We start from the raw sequence: 17,323 nt of genomic DNA, 5'->3' as shown, positions 1-17,323 counted from the left end.
TCAGTTCATTGGCGGATGAGAGGTGTACTGTTTTCCCTCCTTGTAAATCTCACATTTGATGATGGACCACAGGTTCTCAATGGGGTTCAGATCAGGTGAACAAGGAGGCCATGTCATTAGATTTTCTTCTTTTATACCCTTTCTTGCCAGCCACGCTGTGGAGTACTTGGACGCGTGTGATGGAGCATTGTCCTGCATGAAAATCATGTTTTTCTTGAAGGATGCAGACTTCTTCCTGTACCACTGCTTGAAGAAGGTGTCTTCCAGAAACTGGCAGTAGGACTGGGAGTTGAGCTTGACTCCATCCTCAACCCGAAAAGGCCCCACAAGCTCATCTTTGATGATACCAGCCCAAACCAGTACTCCACCTCCACCTTGCTGGCGTCTGAGTCGGACTGGAGCTCTCTGCCCTTTACCAATCCAGTCACGGGCCCATCCATCTGGCCCATCAAGACTCACTCTCATTTCATCAGTCCATAAAACCTTAGAAAAATCAGTCTTGAGATATTTCTTGGCCCAGTCTTGACGTTTCAGCTTGTGTGTCTTGTTCAGTGGTGGTCGTCTTTCAGCCTTTCTTACCTTGGCCATGTCTCTGAGTATTGCACACCTTGTGCTTTTGGGCACTCCAGTGATGTTGCAGCTCTGAAATATGGCCAAACTGGTGGCAAGTGGCATCTTGGCAGCTGCACGCTTGACTTTTCTCAGTTCATGGGCAGTTATTTTGCGCCTTGGTTTCTCCACACGCTTCTTGCGACCCTGTTGACTATTTTGAATGAAACGCTTGATTGTTCGATGATCACGCTTCAGAAGCTTTGCAATTTTAAGAGTGCTGCATCCCTCTGCAAGATATCTCACTATTTTTGACTTTTCTGAGCCTGTCAAGTCCTTCTTTTGACCCATTTTGCCATAGGAAAGGAAGTTGCCTAATAATTATGCACACCTGATATAGGGTGTTGATGTCATTAGACCACACCCCTTCTCATTACAGAGATGCACATCACCTAATATGCTTAATTGGTAGTAGGCTTTCGAGCCTATACAGCTTGGAGTAAGACAACATGCATAAAGAGGATGATGTGGTCAAAATACTAATTTGCCTAATAATTCTGCACTCCCTGTACATTACAGCCCAGTACATCTTCTGTACAAGATGAAGGCAACTAACAAAGATATGTCATTCATTCTTTTAGCCTACAAAAAAACGAAACCTAAGAGACAAATACAAGAAAAATTAACACATTACCCTCCCACCTCGAGACCAGTTCCAAGTTCCAGGCTATCCCACTATTAAATCTTTGGACTCTTCCTAAATGGCTTATGTTTTTAAAAAAGGTTATTAGTTATGCACCACAGCCTTTAATTTATCCATCAGAAAATTACCATCTATCCTATTCTTGAAATTTTTACTTGAATTACAACTCTTGAAAATCTTTGCTGTTCTTTCCTATTGTTATTGGACACCTACGTTGCTGTTCTTACCAGTTGTGTTATTGGATACATGCAAACTATTGCTAAAGTTTCTTTTCTTTTCAGTTTTGTACAAAGTATGCACAATTGAGCGCATAATACATGCTGCTCGTTGTACAGGCCAAAAGCTATAAAACGCATACAAATTATGTTGGTACCAGGAGTTCCCAGTAATGCTAAAAAAAAAAAAAAAACTACATTTTCAGTGCTTTTTCTTTCTGTTAATACTAAAACATGATTTCCCCCCTTTGCTAGAGCATTTGTATGTATTCCCCTTTTATTAGAGCATTTTCTATTCCCAGATGTTCATTATTGGTTTACATCAGAGTTTTGTATTTTGTCTTATACAATTATCTATCAGTTCACTTGCGCTAGACAACAAATCAGCTCCTTATTCCCTTTAAAGCTGCACTGTCATCATTTGGGCACTTTGCTGAATTTGCAAAGTCCCCCTAATGGTTGAATTGCTGCTGTAGAGTCATAGGGGAGTGGGGGGCGGGCTGAGGTAAGGGTAGGATTTGCCTACCTGTCCCTCGTAGGCGCTGCCATCTTGATCGGGCGGGTCCTTTTCAGAAACCGCTGGATCCTCCATAGACACGGCCAATTCCCTGCAGCAGTCACTGGTAACGATTGTCGGAACAGACTTTTAGACTCTGCCCTGAGTCTAAGAAAATCTGTCCGAGGAAAAATACAGAGACAAAGTAGTCCCTTCTTTTTCATATTGAGATACAAATTTTTCAGGGGTACGTGACAGTGCTGCTTTAATTTAAATATTAGCCGTGCAAAGATACCACTCTACTAAAGGTAACTACTTGCTATTTGTAGTAAAGTGGTGTCCCTGCAAGGTCCTAGGAGTGTATTCACTAAGAATTTAGTAGACATATAGAAGCCCTCCCTCCGATTGTTATATGGAACAAGCCGTGAACAATAAGCTCAACTTGTGGTATGTCTTTAGGCATAATCTTTGAGCATAATTTAAGAATGTAATGCTGTGTGGTGGCCATTCATTGTGGTGGTTAAGGAGAAACCTATTTTAACATCCTAAATTCCTAAATAATGTTAAAATATGTGTAAAAGGTTATCCACTCTGTAAAGGAAAATACATTGAGGTTGTTGCAACATTTGTGTGAAATCCCTTTAGCCCTTTTAGAATCCTGCTTACTAGTCTGCTGTACCAGAAAATTGAGCAACAGGAAATGCTGAATATAAAATAAAGCACTGAATCACAACGTATCACCTAAATAATATATAAGCAGGCTTTTCCTTCACTTATAACTGTGAGTGTCTTGTTGATCCGCAGCCTTCTGAATACAAACATGCAGAATTCAATATCAGACCTTGGCTGAGTTAGCAGAGTGTATTTTCAGTGAGCTAACCCTGTGATTTAAAGGGGCCAACTATGCACCATAACAACTACAGAGACTTTGTATTGCTTATGGTGCCATAGACACCTGGCACCATTCCATGATAAGTAGTCAAACCATTTTCAGACAAGTCCTTGGGTTCCAACAGTTCTGCCCCTTTTCAGATTGACCTAAAGTTGAAGTTCTATTTTTGCATTGGATATATCAGTTTGGCCCCTATTTAGATTGAATTACCGTAATCAACTGAAATTGACTCATTACTGGTTTGACTACTTTCCATGGAAAATACGAGTGAACTTGTGGCACCATAACCACTACAGTTTATTGTAACAGATATGGTGCTTAGATAGCTCCTTTTACTTAGGTAAAAGTGTACTAAAGCATTTTTACAAACCATATTTTTTACATAAAATGCAGTGCTGAAATCTATCTGTTATCCAGTCTCAAACGCCACATCAGTATATGCTTGTGGCAGAATACATTTATTTACACTCTTTCTTTACATGTTAGTTATAAGAAGCCCTTTAATTCCTGTTTGCAAAATAAAAATATAACCTATATCCAATAAGAGTTCTAATAAAGGTAAGGTGTTTTGTAGAGTTTCTGTTGTGAACAGGTATTATATGTTTATTTTGTTTAACCCTAAATCTTTTTTTAAAGTGCAAACCGATATCCACAGCTCTTTATGAATGTACTGGCAAAGTGGCAAACACTGGAATATGGAATAACCATTCAACCAGAACGTGAGCTCCTCTGGGTGGATTTTCACTGAACTGCAGTTATAGCAACAGCTTTATTTATTTAACTTGTTTCCATCAAATTCAGTGGAAGTGTTTGAAGAATATAACTAAAGAACTTGAATAAAAGCTGCAACATATCATTTAGATCAGGGGTGTCTATCTTTGTAGTTGCTGTTGGACTACAAGTGTAATTTTTTGCCTGCCACAGATGGTGGAGCTGTTTGATGCCCCCATTTTAGAGTGGTGTGCAAATTAACTTCTGTTCATGCAGTTCTAATTGTTCTCTTCTGCGGCAGCAATGTGTTAACAAACCTTGTGTCTTATTTCAGAGAGATTCCCCCTCTACATCCAGGCAATCCCCAGCTAATGGCCATAGCAGCATTAACAATTCAGTTTCGGTAAGACCAGCAATTACACGTACACGTACAAAATAACAAGGAAAATGGAATCACACTCCGTTTTGTTTAAGTCTTAATGAGTTATGTTCTTTTTAATTTTTTTTATTTATCTATTTTTTACTTTATTTAATGTTCTGTTTATTTAAGGTTGGAGCTGAATATTTTCAAACCCACACATGGGTCAGAAGTTTCATATTTTACTAATAACTTTACTTTTTTTTTTTTCCATCCAACTTTTCTGTATGCTCCCAAATTTATGAATTTATATTTTTGGTTTGTTGGCCATTTTAATACACTTTATGCGTCTTTATTGCTCTTATAAATGAATGAAGGGAAACTTGACCAGACAGACGTCTGAATCCAGAATTTAGTTTCCGCTATCTGAGTTAATGAATTGGTGTGCCCTCTGCTGTTGTTACTTGCACATATACTGCATAACATGAGCGTGGCCTGTTATATTAAGCTCTTTTACTTCCCCTTTGGTGCTGTTTGGGTTCATATAACATTGATGTAATATAAAAGGGGCATTGCTTTGGAATCAAGCCTATTGCTGAAACATCTTTAACACAAATTGCTTACTGTCCACGGTAAAGATTGCTACTTTAACAGATACAGTGTTTTGTCATTATTCCATCATTATTGTTAGTCTATTTTTTTTATTTTTATTTTTTTAAACAAGTGTACAGCCATTGGGTAGAAAGCAGAACATTTTTTCCATTCTTAGTGATTTTCCTAATCAATCACCATGGCAGCATTGACTAATGGGTTAGTCCCACCCATCTCAGCGTAAATTAGAAAAACAAACTTTGAAATTAGTATAAATAGATTCACCCTATAAGAGCATTTATCAAAGCTTCCTGGATATCCTTAACCCCTTAAGGTCACATGACATGTGTGACATGTCATGATTCCCTTTTATTCCAGAAGTTTGGTCCTTAAAGGGTTAAAGCGAGGGTAGGAATGTAATGCTGCCATAGTGTTTGACCATGAAAAAAATATACAGTAAGAATGGAAATAATGTTCTGTTCTCCTGATCAATCACCATGGCAGCATTGACTAATGGGTAATACCCTAGCTATACACCTATTAGTAGGGACAGGACTATGAATTATAACTATCAGGATTATTATTACTACGCCATGCTAGTTGTAAGCATTTTCCCGTATTAACCCCTCAATCTGCAGAGTAAAATTCCTAAGAAAACATTACCTAAAAGCCAAAATATTAATCATTGAGACATCATCTTTTTATCTGGCAAACATTTTTCAGCCATGTTATTCAGTCACAGTGTTTATTCTATACATTTCACAAAAAACGTGTTTGAGAGCAAAAAGAGAATCACTCTAAACCTACTAAGAAACAAAGTTTTATGGAAAACAAAACTAAATAGCTGGAAAATGGGCAGGGATTTATTGTCCTTTTCTCGAGGGGAAAAAAACCCTGGTCACTAAATACACCCTGGGTACTATTTACTGGATATTCAGGGAAAGTTAGCTGGCCCTGGTCAGGCATGAAAAAATAGTGGCACTGTCAGCGTAAAATAAATTTTTGTCTGCCAAGTGGTCTCCATCCATACTGCTGTGAAGGACAGAGCAACATAGTTTTTTTGGGTGTGGACGGATCGTTTGGTTTCCCATCCTTTCGGTTCGGAGGGTAGGAGCTAACCAATTATATAAGGATGCCAAGGTGATTCATCAAGAAAGTAATTTATTGAATTCATTTAAATGCCCCCTGTTTAAATGACTCCAATCTGAATTGAGTCCTAAATCCTCAAGATATTTAAAAGCATGGAAGACATTTTTGTCTTTATTTATTTTATTTTTTTTACATTTAATGTAGCATATTTTAGTGCATGGGTTTGCTAAATGTAAGCAGCTCATTGTTTTATACACAAATTTACATTGATCGTAATGGTAAGCACCCAGTATAAATACGCATGATAACTGCAATTTCCAGTTGAAAAGATTTGTGTTTATGGTTTAATTTCTCAATGCATTTGTGTTGAAGATGCTATTGGTGGGGAGGGGGATTACTGCACCTTTCCAGTCTGCTTAAACATTTCCGCTTTCTTCAGCTTCAGCTAAAACATACTGAACTCTTTTTCTTTTAATCATGTGGTTTTTTTTTGGTTTTTTTTTACCTTCTATCCATCCATTTTTCCTAATTGGTCCCATATACTAAGCACATTTACAAACTGCATTCACCTTTTGTGTTGTAAAGAAAGCAAAGTTTATTAATCAATAAGATGAACATTTCTTCTTTTGGGTTGACTTTATTCTACAGGATATACCATCAACTACACAATCAAAAGGAAGACAGGTGAATAGATTCACTTTATGCCAGTATATAATTTGTGATGTGTCCTTAGTAACTCATCTTACTGCTCCCCTTGTCATACCCTACCTACCATTATGTGCATGTGAGAGAAGGATATATCTGTGTGTGCATGTTTTTGTACAGTGTAAGTCAAACCGGAACATTTATGGCTCTAGCATCAATATTAATCTGTACAAACGTACCTTTTTTTAAACGTATAGCATTTACGACTATCATTCTTTTTGACTGATGTGGCTACAGTCCGCACATACACATTAAGAGCAACATGTGGTTTTTCTTCTGTAGCCAATATCACTAAGCTTTTGCATAAATCTTGTGTATTAAATAAGACCATTAATAACTATTGCATTCTTATAAAGCCATGAGAATATAATGTCAAAAAAAGCATGATTTATCACTTTATATAGCATAAAATGTATACTATACAATTTGCTTGCCAAGTTGATAATGTATACATTAAGATATTTCCCTATACATATTTGACCTCCACTGTCTTTACATCATTATACATATCCTTTACAAAGCAGCGTATCCAGTTGCCGTTATATTCTAGAAAGTGCATTTTGTACTTGCCTCAGTATAGGAATAGACTTATAGATGTCACTCTGTTCTGACACCAATGTTTTTGTCAATTAAACAAGCATGTCAGCATCATTGTAGGGCAATTGCTCTGCTTAGGAAAATGTTGCCTAACAAGGCTAATTTTGTCGGGACAAAGTTTAGGTGTTATTTTCGGTAACACCCTAAAGCTGCAGTGCATAAGGAGAGGTTATAAGTTAAAAAGTTACATGTTAACTTTAAGGTGAAAATTATTTTTAGGTAAGTGTATGTCTAAACGTATAAATATACTGGTTATTTCACCTGAACAATGTATATATTTAGTCTATACATACCTGACAGTGAACTTATCAGCACAATTTCTGAATGGTAGGTTCACTTTAGCCACACAATAAAATTATTCAGTAATTTGGAGCTAAAAAAAAAAGAGAGCAACAGACCCGACTATATAGGGGTCTTTCACATTGTTCAAAGACACTTCAGGGTCCGTAAATAGCAGCCCCCAAAAAATAATCAATGCATGTAGACAAGGAAACCACAGTTATATCATCAGAAAGTGTACCTATCATGCTACATTGTCAAACTATCAAGCAGGAAATCTTTTTGATTATGTTAGGAGGAAAATACAATGGAAAAATCTTATATGGAAAGTACAATGGAAACACAAGTAATTATGGTCTTGATAAGCTTTGCAAATGATTCAGTACTGTTAGAAGAACTTTATAAATGTTTTGTCTACAGGAGTCACCATTAAAATCTGTGGAAAGTTTTGTAGATAAATCAGTTTTCTAACAGTATTGAATCATTTGGATAAAAAATTGAGGCCAATATCAGGAGTTTGTGTTAAACCATGTTTGTGCAATAAAAGCATGTAGATATGAAAATGGGCCTATCCCCAATCTAATAAGTGTTTTATTAAAAGCAGAATGTAAGGTAAACAGAAAATTGTATGTATATCCTTGAAGAATTGGTGTTTGATTTTGTTGATGTGAATCCCCTAATCTCAGAAATCTACTGCTACTCAAGCAGAAAATAATGTGATATGGAATAACTATTTGTCCAGATCGTGAGCTCCTCTAGTGATAAAGGAAAAATGCATTCAGGCAATAGCTGCTCCTTCTAGCATACTGATATGCAGGAAGAGAGGCTGCGGAGACAGGCAGTGCAGTTCCCGGTCCCTCGCTCATTACATATCTCAAGCAATTCCAACTAGTAAATAATCCTGTTAATGTGAAAATATGCCGTCATATTAAAAGCAGTGCTCTTTGGCTCAATTGCATTGCTGAAATCAATCAGCCTTGGGAAATTATTTCAGGTTTAGATGTATAAAGCAATACCTATATTTGAGAGCTAATGTAAATTTGCAACAACTGCTCCCCTATGTCGATAAACAAACCGCATGTTCCGATATAATGTCCATCATTAGACGATCTGACATTGTACTGAGGGCACCAGAGTCATGCATAGAGCACTTAAATAGCACTCTCTGTGTGGTCTGTCGTAAGTGGGACCAACGGCACGGTTGCTGGTGTGTATTTATGCCATGGCACTCCCCTTTTCTTGGAGCTTCCACCCACTTTCAGGACAGGGCTGCCCTTTCTGGACATTGCCAGTGAAACAAGTTGCCGCTGGCACTACCCTTTAGGCCTGCCCACTCTCGTCCCACTCCGTACACCTACCAAAGTTTGAAGGTATACTATATTTTTATTTCTGATTATATTCGGAAACTTAAAAAACTGACCCGTGATACCTTTTTTTTTTTATTTTTTTTTATTTTTTTTGTGGTGAACAACTAAAGAAAGAAACTTATTTTTTTTTTCTACATGCTTTTGCCTCATAGTTTCTAATTTTATGTCTACTAATTCTACTCCTAAGTTGATTTAAAGAGATTGCTTCCTTTTATGCTCCTACATTGCCAGCTATTAGTGCATTTTAGGACCTTCTAGTGCCTACAGATATTTGTCATGGCTTCTTTATAATTTGTTTTCCAGATATATGTAAGAGCACAGTTTGAATATGATCCAGCAAAGGATGACTTGATTCCTTGTAAAGAAGCAGGAATCAGGTTTAGAGTTGGAGACATTATACAAATTATTAGTAAAGATGATCACAACTGGTGGCAGGGCAAACTGGAAAACTCCAAAAATGGTACTGCTGGTCTCATCCCTTCTCCTGAGCTTCAAGAATGGTAGGTACAATGTTACGACTATAAATGTGTAAAGTTAATACAGCATTCCATCCAGAGAACCGGTGCATTTACAAAATTAGTAATGTTGCAGTTGATAAATTACCATCACAGCAAACCTTTAAACGTTAAACAAAGTTTGAGTGCTTTTTCAATGTCGACACGGCCCCAATTTATTTATTTTTAGGGCAGCTAAAGTGTAATTAGCCATTTTGAATATTCGGTTCATGTAAATTGTGAATACAATATGCTAAAGCTTGCACTAACTGGTGATTCTATTCATAAGTGTTGCTCGCAATAACCGTGATTATGTCCCAAGTATTAGAGTGATTTAGAGTGATGCATAAACGTACTGCCCAGGAGTGTGTTAATATGTGTGTGTGTATGCTATTAAAGGGTTTCTCCAACCCTTTCTTGTGCTGAATAGAATAATACCCTATTGTCATTCCATATGCCCCCTACCCCCAATAGAAATGATCAAAAGTTCTTCCCTTAGTCCACAGCCATGCATTGTATTGTGAGCATTAACAGAAAGTGTGTCCCAAATATTACATTGGTTTATTCAGACACTTATTGCACAGGAGTGTGTTTTATGTAGGTTTTTATATGCTATAAAAGGGTTTATTCAACCATTTTGTGTGCTGAATAGAATACCCTATTGGAATTCTATATTCCCCCCTTCCCCAGAAACTTGATCAAAGAGCTTTTCCAAACAAAGGCTTCTCATAAAGTAACCGTTGATTGGAGGATTTAAGTTTCTAAGCGCATGTGCATCCTCTGAGCCCAGAATGGAGGAGGGCGAAGGGGAAGATTACAAAAAATATATCAGTTAAGGGCATAGGGAAAAGAGGAGGGCTAAATTGGGAGAGGGAGGCAGAGTGGAACTTCCTTAAAAACACAGACAGTTACTATATAAATACACGTGAAATAGATGTATACAGAGAAGCTTCCTGCCAGGGAGAAGCAGTGCACGCTGACAATAGATATAAATAATGCATATATTTTAGATTAGGCAGCCTGGAACCAAGTTCTGGCCTGCCGATGTCATGTGTGCTGATAGTGCAGCTCTAAAGTACTTCAGACTGGTGATCATATCTATCATGTTTTTCCACATATGTGGAGCTCTACGGGAGAAAGTTTCTCTCTTTTTATTTATTTATTTTTGAGCTGGGTAGTGGAAAGTAAGGACAGATAGTAGAACATAGGATATTGGAGGTGGAGGCAGCAGGAGCGAGCATATTGCTCAGGTAAAGTCGGTGTTATGAGTACATCAATTGGAGAGTTACCCAATTGTTTCATTATATCACAATATGATGGGTAATGCAGTTTAATGGAATAATCAACCCGAGATATGATATTGAGGGCTCCAAGGGAAGGCATTTTCTGCATGCAGGACAGTAGTGCAGGAGATCACTACCTACAGCTTGGTCTACAGAACTGAAATAGGTTACAAATACCATGACAGAAGCTGTGGGATGGCATCCCATGGAATTAGTGGAACTGCAACTGGCTAAACTGCATAGCACACAAATTTATGGTGGACAGAGATTTATGGGATAAGATAATCCCCACAAGTGCCACAGTTTTAGGATCTTTAAACGTGAGGCGTTTGTATATTTTTTTTCTTTTACATAATTTTCATTGCATGATATTTGTAGCTTATCATATATTTGTGTCACTTTAGCACTAAGCATTATGTCCCTTTTGTGTTTTAAAAAGTGGGCTTTTAAGGGACATCTAGTGTTTTGTTTTTTTTTGATTTTTGCCTATCCTAATCATTGCTGCATGTGCAGGTTTAAAAAATGATCTGTACTTAAGGAAGAGTCTCTGCTAAAAAGCAGTGCTGCATAATCATTCAGGTTAAAGGGACACTATAGTCACCTGAACAACTTTAGCTTAATGAAGCAGTTTTGGTGTATAGAACATGCCCCTGCAGCCTCACTTCTCAATCATCTGCCATTTAGGAGTTAAATCCCTTTGTTTATGAACCCTAGTCACACCTCCCTGCATGTGACTTGCACAGTCTTCCATAAACACTTCCTGTAAAGAGAGCCCTATTTAGGCTTTCCTTTATTGCAAGTTCTGTTTAATTCAGATTTTCTTATCCCCTGCTATGTTAATAGCTTGCTAGACCCTCCTGTATGTGATTAAAGTTCAATTTAGAGATTGAGATACAATTAAAGGCAAATTTCATCTGTTTGAAAGTGAAACCAGTTTTTTTTTTTTTCATGCAGGCTCTGTCAATCATAGTCAGGGGAGGTGTGGCTAGGGCTGCATAATAAGAAACAAAGTGATTTAACTCCTAAATGACAGTGAATTGAGCAGTTAAATTGCAGGGGAATGATCTATACACTAAGACTGTTTTATTTAGCTAAAGTAATTTAGGTGACTATAGTGTTCCTTTAACTGCAGAGTGTCTGTACACCAAGCATGTCAAACTCAAAGTCTAGCAAGGGCCACATAAACTAGGTTTAAGTTTATGTGGGCTGCAAAAAAAAAACTTAAAATTTTCATAGAAACATAGGTTTATTTTGAAAAGTACAGTATACAAAAAAAAATCAGCACCCTCCTCTACTAAATCCCAGTCCCCCTTCCCCATATACTAAGTCCCAGTATCCCCCTCTAACCAACAAGCAGACTCCACTCACATTGCCGCTGCCAGTATGCAACTCCAGAGTCCGGCCCCCAAATGGCGCTGTCCACACCCTCTGCCAAATCTGATCCTACTGCTACACGTCTGTCATGTCGGAATGTGACGTGGCATTGCGTGCCTCCATGCACCTCCAGATACTCCACTGTGCAGTCGCAGCCAATGCAACACTGAGCATGACAGACACACACAATGACACATACAGACACACACTCGCAGACAGAAGCACACACTCGCAGTCAGACGCACGCACTCGCAGACGCTCGCACTCGCAGACACTCACTGCTGCTGCTTATTGGATGGCAGCGACCTAAATAATCCCACACCTCAGCACACTGCTTAAATATTGCTGACCCTAGTTGAGGTTCGCTAACCGTAAGCCAAGTGTTAGTATTAAAGCGGTTCTGTTACCCAACGAAAATTTTTATCACATTTAAATGTATTTATTTTCAAAAGAGAAATGAATAAGAATATTTTCTCTCTAAAGTGAATGTCATATTTTGCAAACCCCATAGGCGATATCTCTGGTTAGGGTCCAGTAGCCACGGCATACAGTCAAAGGTTTTACTTACCTGAAGCTTTCCCTTATGGCTCCTGCCATCTTCATCCCTGGGATCCTCTTCCGCTACTGGTGCTTCATCTGCCAGGACCTGCATCAGTGTTGTACTCTTGGACAAGATCTATGGAAGATCCCACTAGATCATGGGGATTAAGTGAGATAATGCCTGAATCCTACAGCCGACACTTGTGACAACTGCTGGGTTTGGACAAAAGTTGACAGCGGAGCTCTGCTTTTTGTCAAACTCAGGCTTGTCCATAACACAAAGTAGTCTCTACTTTGTCTTAGTGAATCTTTTGTTGCATTGGAATTTCAAATGTAGTCAGCATTAGTATTTTATAAAGCTTACATATTTATAAAATACTAAGAAGTGACAGAGCCGTTTTAACTCCAGTCGAAAACAAAAGATTAAAAGGTATTTGTTGTGTAAATGTGTAATCCTTGGTCTTTGTATTGTAACATTGAGATGGCTACAGAATGTTTTTAGATTAAATATGAGCATTTAATTTGGGACTGAAAATCAAAATGTGCATTAATATTTTGAGTTTACAATCCTATTTGTATCTACACATTTTCTATGCTTTTTTCCTGACTTCTTTCATAGGATATCGTTCTTTCAGACACCCATTATATGAAAACCATATTTGGATGAGTTCTTTGATACAGCATATCTTATGCCAATGGACATTTGAGGGGCATTAATTTTACTTTAGCAGTTTTTTACAATATTGCACTATACGTATTTTTCTTACAATTATTCAGTCTCCAGATGTTTCTTCCTTGCATTATCGTATTCCCTGTTGAGCCCAAACCTGTGCTTTAATGTACCATCTCAAAGGATTTGAAACGATGACTTAAGGCCTGCCATCCTCTGTGTGTAGTAAACTCATTTGTGTTATAGTTCTAATGCATTTCTAATTAATCATGCTTTAATTATATTGTTCGTCACTTAAAAAGAAGATAGTGTTACACTTTATTTTAAGCACATACATTTTAAGTTACTTTGTTACTTAATCCAATTCAACTAAACTTCCACACTCATTGAAAACACAGGAAAACACAGTTCTCTGTAAGCACCAATTTGCATTTAGAGTACATAGATTCACAGAGGTAGTAGCTTGTGTTAGTGTGTTTTATTTTATTATTATTTTAGGTTGCTGTTAACTGAATTGAACAAGTGCTGCTCCAATGTAAATTGCACAATAAATATTCTACATCTGCAGCTATGTTACATGTACAAGAAACTATTTAATATATTTACAATCAATTTTCTTAATTTTACTGCAGACTGTTCACTACAGCTCATCGTTATCTTACAAAATCCTTTTTGATTCTTCAGAATAAATCTTTACAATTTTCCCAATGTCCATTCAGAAAAAAACCTGCTATGTACAACTGTAAATTACTATCTTGCTTTTAATGTTATTTAGTCTACTTTATTTTGTAATTAAGGACCAGCATTAGAAATGCATAGCACTTAATGGGCAAGATATTATACTATGTTATGTTTGTTTAAAAGTAAAAACAAATATTTTTCCTAAATATTCCAAATTTTGAGATACACAAAGTACAGATTTTGTATGTAAATAATGACTTTGCTGTAAGTCCATGTTGCCTTCAGAATCCACATATCACACTTATTTTCTATACGAAGCATGGGGTTGCATCAAAGCAGTGTAAAACTTTCATTACACTATATCCTCTGAAAATGTTAATTAATAGCCTGCTTTATCTTTGAAACATGTTATCATAAACATTAGTCCAAAAGACTGATTATGTTTCAGGGTTAATATCTAAATATGACGTTGTGGACCAAGAACCAGGAGATGTGGACTGTAGGCTGAATTTGCAGGCATAGGAAAGTTTTCTTTTTAGTTTACAATTTCTCTTTAATGTTTGTAAGACCCATACATTTTAATCTCAAGCCTGGTTCAGTATCCAGTAAACAAAACATTTCATATTGTCTTCAGAAACATTTGTGAACTAATAGAATGCCAAACGTCTTCCCCCGTACTATAGAAGCATTTTAAAATCATTCCTGAAAATAATTTTATGAGCGATTAAATGAACATTTCCAATGTATTGCTGTATTACAGGCGGGTTGCTTGCATTGCAATGGAGAAGACAAAGCAGGAGCAACAGGCCAGCTGTACTTGGTTTGGCAAGAAGAAAAAACAGTACAAAGATAAATACCTGGCAAAGCACAATGCAGGTATGGACTTACTAACCAATGACCTAACCATAAAAAAAAAGCCCATTGGAGATAGATGTTTTAGTCTGTAGTCCCAATTCTAACACTTTTCCAGTCTCTCCAAGTTTTAAATGTTTGTATGCTAGGAGAACTGTCCTCCTTTGCTTACCATATGGCACTTTTGGTATGTACTGTAGGTGGTTTATACTTTCACTATGATTCCACGAGTTTAAGAAACAGCTAGTATTGTTTTCACCATTCTTATTCTAGCACTTTCATAAATTTGTTCTTTTAGATGCACTGAATACATGGCAAAAGACCGTAAACAGCAATCTAAAAAGGCATCCTTCAGTTTTAATCTCTTCACAACTAAAGACTTCCCTGGAAAGTCATAGAAAACAATCAATGTGTATATGGACTGCAAGCCTCCTTTTTGTAATTAAGAGTGAGAATGAAGACTTGGAATTGAGTAATGACCAGTCCCTCTAATTACTCAAGCCCCCCTTCTCAATATAACAATGAATTAACCCCCTAGAGTTATTGTGTAAAGCGGTGACCAAAGGGTTATTTTATTTTTTATTTTTATTTTTCTGTTATGGGCTCCACATCTTCCCCTCATTCATTGAATAAGAGGAAAGACTAGCTAAATGTACTCAATGCCACACTCGCTCCCTATATTGCTTCCATCCTAAAGTTAAAATATCTGTCATACAGTGATGCATGTCCCAAGTTAATCTATCATTCAGTGATTTATAACTGAGAGGGACCTGGAAGGGTGTGAGTAAAGACTAGGCTTTAGGGTGAATCTAATCATTCTTCCCATTAACTCTACTGCCCCAGCAGTCCCAGTGTGTACATTGTAATCCTTTCATGACTGTATTAAAAATAAAACTACAATGACCAGGTTGTAAATTCAGCTTTGAAATTAAAAAAGTTTAAAAAAAATTTAATCACATTTGGTTATATTACGGCAGTAAAATAAACCAGGTTTGCAAAATTGCAAACATTTTGTCTCTGTGTTAAAAACAAAATATTACCTGACATTTTGCCAGAGACTGATGCTAAATTAACTGCATGAAAAGTGTGAAAGTCACCTTAGACCTCAGAGTGTCTTTTTCATTTTATTTGAAATATACTTTGTTTAGTAATGTTGGGTTTCATTACCACTATTAAAGGGACACTCCTGGCCATATACCCATTTTAACCTACTGGCCTACTCCATTCAGTGTTAAAACATTTTTTTTTTGTCAATCTGTGTTTTTATTGTGACAGAAAGGTTATAAATGACAATTACAATACTGCAAAATATATATTTTTTCAATTTAATAATGTGTGACTACAAAAGAGTATCAGCAGAGTATCATATGTATATTGAGCAGATGGCAAATAACTTGGTCAGCTACAGAAATTAGGCTAAGATTAACCCCTTAAGGACACATGACGTGTGTGACACGTCATGATTCCCTTTTATTCCAGAAGTTTGGTCCTTAAGGGGTTAATAGGCCTATGCATAACTCTTATTTGTTGTCTGCGATAATTAACGACTAAAATTCAGACATGCTAGGAAACTCTCAGCTATAGTATGAAACTAATACAAATTAAAAGGAAAGTAAACATTGAAATGAGACAACTGCTAACTGGTAAGCAAAGAGACTTTATCAGACTCCTTGTCAAAAAACAAATTGGTACCAAGTTATGAAAGCTGGCCTGAGCCCCTTTTCCCTCTGTCAACCGGCTCAAAACCAGGTACAAGTAAGCACCAGTTGGCCTTCAGGTCTGTTTGCAGACAAAGGTACAAAATGCTTCCCTGTCAGGGCGCTCCAGGCACAACAATTCGTCTCAGATCTAGTGCTTGGTGCAGGCCGCTGTCTGCCCACTATTTCTTCACAACGCTTCTGTTGTCTTTTATGGACCCTCTGGCATTGGAAGCTGTGCAAGCATCAAAAGCCCCTAAGCACCGGCAGCCGGAAGAAAGCCAGCCATCTTCGACCAGCTCCAACAAATTATTTGACAGCAGCCAACGGGAGCCCTCTGAGTTATGTTGCAGTGTGCAAAAGAAGATAGCGGTATTTTAGATGTAGAAACACAGTAACCTGATCTGATCCCAAGGTACACTCGCTGCCTCTGCTCTGCAATAACAGGATCATCCGCCATCTTGGAATCTGTATAATGAAGGTTTGAGAGAGTAGCCACAAGTTGCCAGAGTAGTCGGGGATAACCCCCACAAACCCAGAGCAGCAAGAGCACTAAAAGGCTGAGAGTCTGCCACCTCCATCACCTTGTGCACTCCAGCAGGCCGCAGACAGTTCCATAATAGTAAGAAAGGTGTCAAGTAGCTGCGTGAATGTTGGATAAGCTTGTTGTTTGGGCCTCATTTCCCAGAAAATCGGAGGAGCTCCTCCACCACGTGATTTGCTTGGTTTTTAATCAGGGCCCACCCCTGTTGATTTTTTTTTTTTTTTTTTTTTTTTTTTTACAATGGGACTTTATAGACACTTTAACCATTATATCTCACTGAATTGAATATGGTTCCTGGAGGCCTTTAGCAATGCCATCTTTTCAAATAGTTTAACAGTGCATAACGGTCCTGGCCACCCATGGATGGCACTCCCAGCCACCCATGGATGGCACTCCCAGCCAATCACAGCCACACATTGCTGCTCAGGCTAAGGCTTCTTGATTAGCCCAAGCAGCACAGAGGAAATGGACTGCTGGAGACTGTTGTGCAGCATTAAAAATGGTCTAATGCTGAATGAAAGGATTGCACCAGGGAACTACAGGCACTATACCCACTTCAAGTAAATGAAACCATTACAGATCTTACAGTGTACCTTTAACACTGAACACGAGTCCCTTATTATCTACAGCCCAACC

At 37.6% G+C, this 17,323-nt stretch overlaps 1 protein-coding gene across 9 annotated transcripts in view; it reads left to right on the top strand.

Moving 5' to 3' along the window:
* Positions 1-17,323, top strand: part of CASK (calcium/calmodulin dependent serine protein kinase) — a 303,425-nt gene that overhangs the window by 250,505 nt on the left and 35,597 nt on the right. For 4 of the 9 annotated variants that reach the window (XM_063450138.1, XM_063450131.1, XM_063450130.1 and 1 more), the window contains 4 exons: positions 3,901-3,969; positions 6,253-6,288; positions 8,856-9,052; positions 14,355-14,470. In XM_063450138.1, coding sequence (XP_063306208.1) covers positions 3,901-3,969; positions 6,253-6,288; positions 8,856-9,052; positions 14,355-14,470 — 418 coding nt within the window. The remainder of the gene's footprint in view (positions 1-3,900; positions 3,970-6,252; positions 6,289-8,855; positions 9,053-14,354; positions 14,471-17,323) is intronic. The other 5 variants (XM_063450136.1, XM_063450135.1, XM_063450137.1 and 2 more) reach the window with 2 other exon arrangements.

Source organism: Pelobates fuscus, chromosome 1, assembly GCF_036172605.1.
Source record: "Pelobates fuscus isolate aPelFus1 chromosome 1, aPelFus1.pri, whole genome shotgun sequence".
In the NCBI taxonomy this organism is placed as follows: Eukaryota; Metazoa; Chordata; class Amphibia; order Anura; family Pelobatidae; genus Pelobates; species Pelobates fuscus.
This window is presented reverse-complemented; position numbering and strand designations above follow the sequence as displayed.